Source organism: Lepidochelys kempii, chromosome 7 (genome assembly GCF_965140285.1).
Source record: "Lepidochelys kempii isolate rLepKem1 chromosome 7, rLepKem1.hap1, whole genome shotgun sequence".
NCBI lineage: Eukaryota > Metazoa > Chordata > Testudines > Cheloniidae > Lepidochelys > Lepidochelys kempii.
Genome location: NC_136386.1, coordinates 82,048,395 through 82,061,306, shown reverse-complemented (window position 1 = coordinate 82,061,306; position 12,912 = coordinate 82,048,395). Strand labels below are relative to the sequence as shown.

At 44.3% G+C, this 12,912-nt stretch overlaps 1 protein-coding gene across 1 annotated transcript in view; it reads right to left on the bottom strand.

Annotated features, from left to right (window-relative positions):
* Nucleotides 1–11,921, bottom strand: part of SUPV3L1 (Suv3 like RNA helicase) — a 35,857-nt gene extending 23,936 nt beyond the window's left edge. Inside the window, exon 1 of the mRNA XM_073353510.2 lies at nt 11,612–11,921. Within this exon, the coding sequence (XP_073209611.2) occupies nt 11,612–11,873 (262 nt within the window). The 5' untranslated portion in view covers nt 11,874–11,921. The remainder of the gene's footprint in view (nt 1–11,611) is intronic.
* Between the last annotated feature and the right edge of the window lie 991 nt (nt 11,922–12,912).

Sequence of the window (12,912 nt, the reverse complement as noted above, 5' to 3'; positions counted from 1 at the left end):
TCCCTGCAGTCACCCCTTTACAGTTTGCTAAACATGACTGCAAATACTTCAAGTAACGGAAGTCTAAACATAAATAATAACCATTGCATCCCATCACTTCAACCCCCTAGCCTTAGTTTAAAAAAAGAGAAAAAAATCGAGAATTCACAGATCAATATTTGAATTTGAGTGTTTAGGGGGAAAAGGAAAGAACGAGTTGTTTTAAGAAGATTAACACTTAGAACCAAGATACCAGCCAGAAAACTTTTCAGTGTATAAAATGACAAATCCCAAATTCCAACCAGATTAGACCCCATGCTATAGGATATAAACCTAAATAAATTTAAATGGAAATCTGGTTTTAATCGTAATTCTACCAGCCCTGGCAGTACTATAATTTTAAAACCATTACAAATTAAAACCTCATTTACCTTTAAAATAAAGGGTCACTACCTTTAAACATCTAATAACAAAAGCTACGCGTTAGGTCTTTCTTGAACAGGCAGTTCACCCATTTCAGAAGTATCCAAATAAAAATGGTCAGACAATATAAGCTAATATATCTAGAGTTGGAGCAGTCACTCCAACTTACCCAATACACTTGGCTATTGTAGCACATGGTACAGTGCAAAAGATATATACGTTCTAAGAATCCTGAAACATCAGAAAGCAAGCTAAGCACAGTGTAATAACCCTTAACTCTGCAAGGCAGATGCAGGGTTACATCAGAGTTGCATCTGTTTATGTCAGGTATGAATTTAGCACTTATTAAAAATTAAGAGCCCAGGTGGCAAAAATAGTGTACTTCCATCTGCAACTGAATAGAAGATTGCACTCATTCTACTAGACATGCTTTGTCCATTATCCAGACATTCATGATCTATCCTTTAATTACTTCTACTCATACCTAATATTCCTAAAGCTCTGAAAACATGAAGCTAACTAAATATTATTCTAAAAGTTAACATGACTAATCAAGAGAAAAAGCTAAGCATTCTGAGCAACTACAGGGTAAATTTTACTTTCAAGATTCCCCTTACAAGCTACACGTCAACTGGGCCTCATTTCTGAGCTCACAAAAAAAAATATATTTTATGAAATAGCTGACCTGGCCACTAAGTACAATTGGTCTAGATCTGTACACATTCCCATCCGCCACGTTTTTGCCAGCCTTTTTTTTTTTTTTAATTTATTTTGTATCTCATGGTGCCAGCACAGACTGCAACAGTTGAATGCCTTAACTTGCACCCCGCAGCATCAGCTAACAAAGGCAGAGTACCAGCAGAACAGCGCGGGGGGACTTTAGCACCACTGTATTGCATTTTCTGTTCAATTCCCAAGCCCTGAGTGAACTAGAACAGCACTCAAACAATTATGAATGCATGGTGAGAATATTTTATTCGCCAGAGCTCTCTCTCTCTCAAAAAAAAAAATAAAATAAAAATAAAAAATGAAACCCCTAAATTCCTCTTTGGACTTTCCAGAACTAGCTTTGAGAAGAGTGGGGAGAGCAGGAGATACTTAATGTTTGACACTGAGTACATGTCCATGAATCTAAACTCAGTTACAGAACTTACAGGTCAGTGTTATTTATTATCCTAAGCAGTAAGGCATTGGGACTACACCATACCTCTTGACTTTAAGCACACTCTCTTCCTTTCTAAGGGCTTGTCTACATTACAGAGCTTTGGCCAATATAATGATGCCAGCAGAGCCCAAGTGTAGATGCAGCATAAGCCAGCAAAATAAGTTAGTCTGCCTGCACAGTAACACCACCTCCCTGAGGTTGCTAGCTAAGCCAAAGAAGAACTCTGTCACCACAGTCACATCTACCCTGGAGGTTTTACTGGCATAGCCATGTCAGCTAGGCGGTGTAATTTCTTTTCTCCCACGCTCGCTCCTAGCCAATGCAGCTATGCCAGCAAAACTTTGTGCCGTAGACCTGGCCTAAACTATTCTACTTCCTCTCACAATTAGAATCTCATGCCTAAGGCCATGTCTTCACTAAGAGAACTTTACTATTAAAGGAATACTGACCTACTATACTGGCGAAGTGCTCCTACGGTGGGCACAGCTACATCAGCAAAGCTGCACTTTCTACCAGTGTGGTAAAACCACCCCCCACACATGAAACAAGATATACCAACAAAGCTGCACTTTTGCTGGTATAGCTGCATCTACACTAGGGACTTCTGTTGCACAACTCTGACAGTCAGGGATCACAACTCTTCATATCGCTGACCAATACAGCAGTGCCAGTAAAAGTCCACAGCACAGATCTAGCCTTAATGTCTGTACACCACCTAGGGACAGCAGAGCCCTGATCCCTAACTGAGACCTCTAGATAGTATGCTACATAATAAAACAATATTACCTCCTCCCAGCTAAGTCAAAGAGCATCTCTCTAATTATTCTTGATCTTTCTGTTGTCTTTTACACAACTGAGCACTCACCATTTACGTTCTACACCTACATGAATCTCTGTTCTCTTGATTATTATTCTGTCTTTCTAATTGTTTTTTCAGCATCACCTTTAGGGGCTCCTCATCTTCCTATCTATTAAAAGCGGTAAAGAGTCCTGTGGCACCTTATAGACTAACAGACGTCTTGGAGCATAAGCTTTCATGGGTGAATCCCCACAGGGATCTATCCTCTGGTTTCATCTCGTCTCTCTCTCTCTGTATATATGCACTTTATATAGATGATCCCCATATTTACCTCTGACCTTTCCCCTTCTGAGCAATCTAGCATAGTTGAAAATTTGACTATTTACTCCTATTCTTCGCTTTGTCTCTCTTAGCCAATCTCTAGTCAGAGGACAGCACTTTAGCTCTCATTCCTTGACTACTTTGCTTCTTTAAGAGCATTTTGTGAGGTACTTTGTCACAGGCTTTTTGACATTCCAAGTAAGTTACAGAAGCTTTGCAGGTTTGTCCCCAACATGTCATATTCACCTAGGTGCTTTTAGTTCTATTTTTAAACCTTTATCCTAAATCTGAAGTAAAGCTCACAAGACTGCAATTCCTAGCATCAGTGTTAGCATTTTTTTTCTTCCAAAGACAGGTTCAACATTTCACACTCTAGTCTTATTGAAGAGTAGCCAATTTCAATGACAGATTGGATATTTTTGCTAGAAGCTCAACTGCCTTATTCTTAAATTCCTTCAGAACTCTTGCACATATACCATCAAGTAAATCCTAGTGATTTCTTGCTCTTAATTTTAAATCAAATTTGTTCTACTAATTCCTATTCTGACACTTTGAACTCTAACAGCACCTCAACTTTATTACCTGAGAAGTGTAGGTCCAAAGGCAGAATCTCTTCATCACTTCCTGTGCTGAAGGCAGATAAAGAGAAGATCACTCAGCTTCTCTGGTATGTCTGTATCTTTTTTTATGCCCTGGTAGACCAATGAACCAACTGACTCTCTCTCAGCTTTCCTGATCTACTTAAAATATTTCCTGTCATTTATTTTATGTCTTTGGCTATTTATTCTTCAAAACCCCTTCAACAATTAACTTTCATGTTATATTTCAGAGTAACAGCCATGTTAGTCTGTATTCGCAAAAAGAAAAAGAGTACTTGTGGCACCTTAGAGACTAACCAATTTATTTGAGCATAAGCTTTCGTGAGCTACAGCTCACTTCATCGGATGCATACTGTGGAAACTGCAGAAGACATTATATACACAGAGACCATGAAACAATACCTGGATTTGTGCTGGAAATGGCCCACCTTGATTATCATGCACATTGTAGGGAGAGTGGTCACTTTGGATGGGCTATTACCAGCAGGAGAGTGGGGTGGGAGGAGGTGTTGTTTCATGGTCTCTGTGTATATAATGTCTTCTGCAGTTTCCACAGTATGCATCCGATGAAGTGAGCTGTAGCTCACGAAAGCTTATGCTCAAATAAATTGGTTAGTCTCTAAGGTGCCACAAGTACTCCTTTTCTTTTCATGTTATATTTTACTTGACACAGTTTGATCCTTTCCATTTCCTTTATTAGAATTGAAATTTCATTTTCTGAAGGTTACCTGCTTCACTCAAACAGCCTCTTGAACCTTGCCATTAAACAACCCTTTTTTCGCCTTTCCCTTCCTGATTCCTTTTTGTGTAGAGGTGTGACTATTACAGTGTGCTTAAATAAACTGCATGCTGAGCCAAAGGATTTAAATTCACTCACCTTTAACATAGGGTCTTTTTGACTAGCTTCTTCTTATTTTTAAAACCTCCTTTTTCAAGTTTAATGTCACAGTGCCAGTTTTTCATATGATTTCTCCCCCAAGGATGTTGAGCTAATTATATTATGGTCACTTATGAGTTAGTTGCTCAGCTATAATTACTTTTTTAATCAATTCATAAGTTCTTTAGAACTAAGTTAAGAATAATTGTTCCAAGAAGCAACCATTTTAAGGTGTGTGGAAATTGCTTCTCTGAACCTTTTCCCACGCTGACATTTGACCAGTTTATATACAAGTAGTTGAAATCACCCTTTCTTATTGTTTTATTATACTTAGCTGCCTCTGACTTCCCAGCACATTGTGCATTCAACATCCTTTTCCTGATCAGGATGCCACCAGTAGAATCCTATTACATTTGTATTCTTATAACATTAATTTATTTGTACTTTAACAAAATTTTAAAATGGCTACAAGACCAAGTTACTAATACAGGCTTGTCTGTAAAATATCAATTAACCGTGCTAAAACTAACTCAGAGAGGACAGGCATTTTAAAAGTACACCTCCTCTAGTGAACTTGATAAAGAAACTCAGGATTTCCAGTTAGTTATAGACAGATTGCAAGACATTCTATGTTTAAAGTATATTTAGTTAAACTACCAGGAAGATATTTCAAACTTCAGTTTTGTTGTTTGAAAAAACTTAAAACAAATCTATGTAAGGAGACTTCAGAATCGATAGCCTTTCCAATTTTAACCCACTCTTGCATAAAAACCTTATGGCACCTACAGGTCCTATGGAATTATATTATGCACAAAATTTAATAGTGTGCATCTTTGAGTCTGCATGATGTGTGGAATTGAGAGTTTAAAAAGTTAAGCAGCATACCCATTATCAAAGTCTTCATAACCTTAATTGTTAAGCTGCCAATGTTCATTTGAGTGTTCTGGAATTTTTGGCTACTACAAACGGTTACTCATTAAAATTAACAAGTGATTCATTGCAGAATTACGCATACTGTGGAAAATGGTCAGCCTCATTATTTACAGGATCAGTTATTACATCTTTTAATCCACTTATAACTCTTTCCTGAGTTTTACTTTGAGAATGCAATTTTATAGAATCTTTGTTCAAAATTGCTAACAATGAAAGGAATCACACAGTACACATTCAGCATATCCATAGAGAGCTTTAAAGGTTTGAGGGTTTCTTGTTTTTTTAAGAGAGGGATGAATATTTGAAAAGATAAATGTTGTTAGATCTTTTCCTTACTATTACTGCTGCACTTCAAAGTACAGAACCTACTGGGAGCAGAACAGAGAAAGCTAGAGGACAGACATTTGCTTGGAGGGCTCTTGCATTGCATTCCTCACAAACTTAGAGCACGAAAACATCAGTTCTTTTAGCCATTTTAAAGTAATCGATTATTTGTGGAAAGGTGAAGAATTTAACTAATCTGTCAAGATAGGCCTTGTTCTCTGCCCATAGGTTACTAGAGATCAAACAGATTCTATGTGTGTGTTTCCTAAACCATTTTTCAAAGTTATAATTTTGAACAAAAAATACTGAAATGCATTTCTAATACACATCAAATAAAGACCACTGATACAGCCCACTTAGCTGGTTATCTGGCTCTACTTGCTATCATCTTTCAGTCTAGTTCTACTGTATGCAAACTCTCTTTGCCCTTTAAAAGCATGTGAAGGAAGCTAGAAGATGTAACAAAGATACTAATTCTCTGGTTTACTGGTATTTGAATTCTCAATCACTGCCAGTTCCAGGCTCCAGCTGCTACTCAAGGAGGAGTCTTCACACACCTCAGACTTAGGAAGGCACGACAGTTCAAGATTTCCACCTAACACTCTGTGTGGCAATAATCACAATAATAATAATAAGCTTGCTATAAAGTAATACCAAACAAAGTAAGATTAAGAAAATATTTTTTCATACAACACACAGTCAGTCTGGAACTCTTTGTCAGAGGATGTTGTGAAGACCAAGACTTTAATAGGGTTCAAAAAAGAGCTAGATAAATTCATGGATGATAGGTCCATCAATGACTATTAGCCAGGATGGGCAGGGATGGTGTCCCTAGCCTCCGTTTCCCAGAAGCTGGGAATGGGCGATAAGGGATGGATCACTTGATGATTCCCTGTTCTGTTCATTCCTTCTGGAGCACCTGGCATTCATCACTGTCAGAAGACAAGATACTGGGCTAGATGGACCTTTGGTCTGACCCAGTATAGCAGCTCTTATGCTCATATTATTTTGATAGGTTTCCCACTTCCCACCAGTACGTTTTGCACAGACCATTTACTGTCCAAACTAACATTAGATTAGGACAGCATCTAATAATCTAATGCATTATCTAAAACTGTTTTAATTTAGATCCTGCACTCTTTAGAGCACCAGTGTCATTTTCAGCTTTATACAGCACCAAGAGCTCAACAAAATTGTCTCGTTTAGCAAGTCCTAAGGTTTTTATGGCACGTATTGACAAAATTACATTGCTCCTGAGTGGAAGAGGACAAATAAATTCAGAATTAATAAGTGAATGATTTTTAAAAAAACTTTAAAAAGAAAAACTGGATTACACCTAGCATCTCGAAAGAAAGCTTTGAAGTTCTAGGGAAATATTGATCACATATATGGGGACATGAAAACAAACAAAATGTTTGAAAGGGCACAAGGCATTTCCTATTTTGTTTTAATTTAAACTCCACATAAACTAAAGGATCATGCAAGATGACAAGAATTACAACTACTGTACATGACTTCTAAAATAAACTAAACTAGAGCAAGAGATTCTTTTATTTTCTTCCAATGCCAGAGTTCAATATTCCATAATGCTCCTACAACACTCAACAGCTTCAGTAGCACAGAATGCATTAAAGTGAATACAATTCCCTACAAGGCTTTAGTTGTTAATGATGTTAACCACTGAAACACACACAGAATCCTGCACTTATGTTCCAGCTAGAAAGTGTTTCTGCTCATCTTTAAAAATGAAACCAAGAAGAAAAAATCTCAGTCTTTGACAAACAGCTGTTAAAGAACATTATGGTTATGACAGGTCTGGTCAAGCTCCCCCTGCTGGACGCTGATCAGACTGCTGTGAAGGGCACCAAATGTTGACTCCCACGTGCCCTTAGCTTGCTGGGACTGGTAAGAGTTTAGGCATCATCCTAGCTTTGGCCCCCCAGACCTGTGTCTCAGATTTAATAATTTTATTAAGATAATGTTGAAATAAAAAGAAAACGGTACAGAGTTTAAGCATAAAAGTTTCTGGTTATCAGGAAATAAGGTACAGATTATCAAGGGGTGCGAAATTTGGTTTAGGAACGGGTGGCGTAAGGGATACATAATGTGCAATCTCCCCGATTGGGGGTAAAAGTTTAACCGGTCAAAGTACAGACATTGAGATATGGGGGTATGTTGTCCATATAATGGATATGTTCAGGTGTGGAGTATAATGAATGGATACGATGATGGGGATGGATCTACCCTCATTTGGTGGGATTTAATGTTCAGTGAGTTTATGGTTCCAGTTCATATGTTCCAATGGAAAAAGTCTCTCAGTCCCTTTCCCATAGTTGATGCACGATGTCGTACCAGCTCACACCTCCTGGTACTGTCAGTGGCTGGTGACATGTTTGATGTAGATGTCCCTGGACCATCGGATGGTGTCCGAGACCATGAGGTGCTGCATGAGCCGTGCGTAGCGTCAACCGATCCCACAGGTCCGCAGCACACGCTCATTGCAGGGGTCCCAAGCGCCCAGGGCTCTGATGATCAGGGCATTCATCTGCACCTCGTAGTCCTTCGCTCTCAGGGTGTCGGCCAGAGGGGCGTATTTTTCCAGCTTATGAGCTCGGGCTTCCCAGAAGGCCGGGGTCCTGTTCTCAAAGGAGACCGTGATGTCGACGAGGATGATCTTTTTCTGGGCCTTGTCAGTGACTACCACGTCAGGTCGCAACTGGCTGTCAGTACCAGGGATGGCGCAGTTCACGGCGACCTCCCCCAGGCGTGGTGCGATGGCTTTCACTAAGCGGTTCTGGATGGCGTTGGGGCACAGCTGCCAGGGTCTGGAGTAGGGCTTGCAGCTGCACAGGACGTGGGGCAGGGTCTCGTTGGAGTAGCCGCACTTCCTGTAATGCTTGTCTCGGTTCCCGTGGCGGACGGCTCTGTTGAGCGGGACACAGTTGAGCCGGTGCGGTGGATGAACCACCAGTCAGCGAAACGGGTGAAGCCACCCCCGGCGAGGAAGTGGTTGCTGGCGTCCCACTTGCTAGTCAGTTCAAAGGCTTTACCCTGGTCCGGTTTACGCTTCAGGGCTTCCATGTACAGCGAGTGGATGGCTGCCTTCAGGGTCCTCTCCAGCATGCCACTGGCGCTCGGGGTGATGATGGTGTTGTCCTCAGACCTGATCTGCGGCACTCGGACTCCCAGCTCCTGGCACTCCTCGCACCACTCCCAGCAGCAGCTGATGCGCTTCCCCAGGCGACACGTGGCATTGCGAGCACAGGACCACAATGAAGCGATGTTGCGCCCGTCCCGTCCGAATTCACCATCCAGGGAACCGCTCAGGAAGCTGGCGGTGTCTTGGTTGGAGGGGGCTCTGCCGATCCGCTTCTTTGTTGCGTCATGGAGGGCGTTTGCTGCGATGTTCCTTACCATGGCATCGGGACACGTCAGCAGGAGGAAGGTGTGGGTGATCACCGCGATGTCACACAGGTCACTCATGCGGGGGACATTGGCACCACCATGCCTGTGGGCGATATAGACCAGATTGTTGCTGGCTCTCTGGGGAAGGAACAGCCACTTCTTCACCAGCTGCCAGACGATCTTGCCTGCCTTGTTGAGGGGTACCTTCGCCACGGCGGATCCCCTTCGGGCGAACGAGATGCGGGGGATCAGGAAGGTGTTCAGGGCTTTTATCTTCTGCCACGGTGCTAGCAGGGAGGCGTCGATCTTGGCAGCATCCTGCAAGATCTCCTGGATGGTGTCCTCGGGTGTCTGCCGAACACGGAAACCCGTCGGCGTGCCGAGGTGCCGGTACGCCTGCCCCTCTGCCAGGGGAATGACGGGCTCGCCCTGGATCTGGAACCCTGTCATCTGCACCGAGTCCCTTTTGCTGCCGTTGATGTGGAGAGATGCACGCTTCTTTGCATTGAAGCGAAGCCCCATCCAATCGGCAGCTCGACTGGTGGCATCTAGCATATGTTGGAGGTTCTATGGGTCATCCGCGATCAGGACCAGGTCATCCGCGTAAGCCAGGAAGCTCATCCTCTCACCATGGAGGTTGAAGCCATCTGCGCCATTGGAGATTGCTTGCAGCAACGGCTCCATGGCGAGGTTAAAGATGATGGGGCTGAGGGGACAGCCCTGCTTAACTCCGCTCTGGATCGGGATCTCGGCGGTCTCCCCTTCGACCGAGCAAATGGTGGTGCTGCATCCCTCGTACACCTCTCGGATCACATGGAGGAAGTTCTCTGGCATCCCAAACTCCTGGAGTGTGGCAAAGATGTGGTGGTGGGGCATGGACCCAAAGGCCTTAGCCAGGTCGAGCCATGCTACCGTGCACTGCCTCCACGCCCTTCTGGCCGTTTCAATGATGGTTTGGAGGACAAAGTTGTGTTCATAGCAGCCCTCGCAGGACATGAAGCCTTTCTGGGTGGAGCTGATGGCTCCCCCGCTCACCGACCACTCCATGATCCTCGACGCCAGGCAGCTGGCATAGAGCTTGTACATTGTGGAGCAGAGGGAGATGGACTACTCTTGGCAGGGGACCCTGCAGACCAATTATCTAGGCCCTAAAATTAGTGCTGCCTCCCCAGCAGCTCTATCACATTCCCCAGAATCTCACCAGAGAATGAACCTTCTGGTTTACAAGTTCTCTCTTTAAGGGTACATGACAGTGAAAGCAAACAGACAGACTCTGTACAGGATTCTAAACACAACTGTTCTTTACTAAGTTAACATGAGAAATACACAGATCTATACACATGCTTCAGATTCCTCCCTACTCTGAAGAATTCCTTTGGCTTGGGCTGAGCTGTCCACGATCTTTCCCTTGCAGCTCATGGTTTTTCTTCAGGCTCCTGGAACCTTTCTATCTGAGCTGACCATCTCTGACCTTGGCTGGTCACCCAGAACAGACCACCTGCCACAAAAGCCTACCCATCTCTTCCTCTCTCCTGACAAAGCTTCCTGTTTATCCGATAGTCTCCTGAGTTTATCTATCCCCATACCAACACCTGGGCCCTTGGTTCTCTTCTTGGGGATTTTCCATTCCCCCTGCAGAGAAGATGGAGGGACTAGCTTCTTTGCTTAGACATCCTCCTTTGCATATCCATTGTCCCAAGATGGTTCTACCTGAACAGGCGACCATTTAATGATCTAATAAACCACCACAGTAACTGGACTGGGATAAATGTGCTACAGTCCCTCTCAGCAAATGGTGAATTCACCATTCACTGAGGATGCACTTGCCATAATACAATAATCCATAACAGCAGCTTTGTAACACCATCCAGAATTCATGTGTTGTACATAGACAGATTCCCCAAGTCATCACACTGGTGCCTGAAGATGATCCTCCAAGATACAGTGGTGTGTGTAATAAGTTTCTAACATAGATGGGCATTTACCAGAAATGCTCATGAGCAGGTATGTTTGATTTTGATCTGGAGAAAATTCAGCCATTTGGCAGCATTACCACCTGCACTCCACAAAGTGAAATTTGAGGAAACTTTTTCAGATGCAGACTGGTTAGGATTTGTGATAGTGAAGTTATGAAGCTACCACATATAAAAGTGACTGCCCACAAGATTTCAACCTAGCCAGTGAAGAGCCCACTATGGTAATCCAACATTTTCCATAATAAGGGGCAAAGAAAACAAAATCACAGGTTCTTCCTCCAAATATAACACACCTTGTAGGCCTTCAACAAATTAAGATTTGTAGTTTCTTGGTTACATTTGTTTTATCACTATGCTTAAGGAACAATCACCATATCTGAACAATTCAGAGGTCCTTGCCCCAGGTCTGTTAAAAGGAAATGATAACAGGTAAATAATTCAGTAATATACGGGTAGATATGTCCTACGCTAATGATGAAGACACTGTAAAGGAAAGAAGATTTCTTATATATTTCTGTTCTTGTAACATCACATTTCTCTACTTTTCTAATAAGAGACTACAGTTCTCCATAAATAGATAATATTCTAACAGCTACTTGCTACAGCATGACAGAGGGACTTCTGCACCAGGTAGGAGGTAAAGAGAGTTTAGCATAGGCCTGAATTGTAACAATGCCAAGACTGATCCCTTCAGATACGTTGTTTTGACTACTTCCTGATATAGTTACAATTCGGGACTACGCCAAACGCTGTTCACCTGCTACCTGACGCACGGTCCCTCCACGTCCCGGACGGCCCAGCACCACTTACTCTTGTTGAGCGGCTGGGTGAGCTCGGCCCCGATGTCCCCCTCCGGGCTCGGCCCCAGGGGCTGCACGTGCAGGGGCACGAACAAGGAGGTGTCCAGGGCTCTGCCGCCGTTCCCCTCGGACGAGGAGGAGGCGGCAGCGGCCCGGCTCGGGTGCCGCAGGCCCCCCAGGCTCCGGAAGGCGGCAGAGGCGGCGCCGGCATAGCGGGGCGAGAGTCCCAGGTGGGGCGGCAGCCGGGACAGTAGCCATACGCAGCGATACATAGACGCAACACCCTCCGCTCCGCCGGCAACTGGCGGCGCGGCCCGACTGCGTCATCACAGAGTGACACAGGCCCCCGAGCAGGGCTGCCCGGTAAGGTGCCTGAATGGGGAAAATATTAACAAAGATGGCAACAGCCCCGCCAGGCTTGCTATGCATCCAGAGGGAGAGGAAATGCTGAACCCGGCGGCGCCCCTTCCGCCAATACCCGGCCCGAAACCCTCCTTGGTCTCTAACACGGGGACGGCCAGGCAGGCAGGGCTGCCGCCGGCGATTAACGATGACGAGATTAGGGTAGAAGGGCCCAGGGCGGGGACTTGCCTGGGTGTCAACAGCGAGCCCCAGCAGCAGCGGCGCCAGGCTGGCGGCAGGGGGAGCGCTCGCAGGCAGGGGCGGCCTGGGACCCCTCGAACGGCCCCGTGCTGGCTCGTGAGATGCCTGGTAGCGACGGGCTGGGGCGGCGTGCCCGGGATCCGCTCAGGCTTGCCACTACTCCAGGATCGCCTTTGAGTCTCCAGGACTTACATCTAAATCGCCAGGAGACTGCTGAGAGCAGCCGGGGCCAGAAGTCCCAGGGCACTTCGAAAATGCATATTGAATGGTGAATCCAGTTGATACAGTGGCCCCGCCGGGTTTTAAGTGCCATGGGAATGTGCATTTGCCTGCCCCACAGGTGCACTGTGCGTGCATTTCTTCATCTTGTGTGATTGTGTTTTGTCATGACGTGCAGCCTGTGCAGCGTAACTGATACATGCACGCACGCAGGCACGTTTGCGTTGTCTGGGTCACTTTAGTCTACGCTCCACTGCAACTGCCTCGCACTTTCCGAAAAAGAGAACAGAAATGGATGAGGGTGAGGGCTCCTCGAAACATAGCAGCTCTGAAGGTATCGTAAAGAAGAAAAAATACTATTGTTGTTACAATGACAACTGGTGTAAAGACCCAGACTATAAAAACTGGCTTCGCAAAGTCGATGAATTTACAGCAGAATGCATTTTGTGTCGTCAAACATTTTCCATTAAATATGAAGGGAGACGAGCT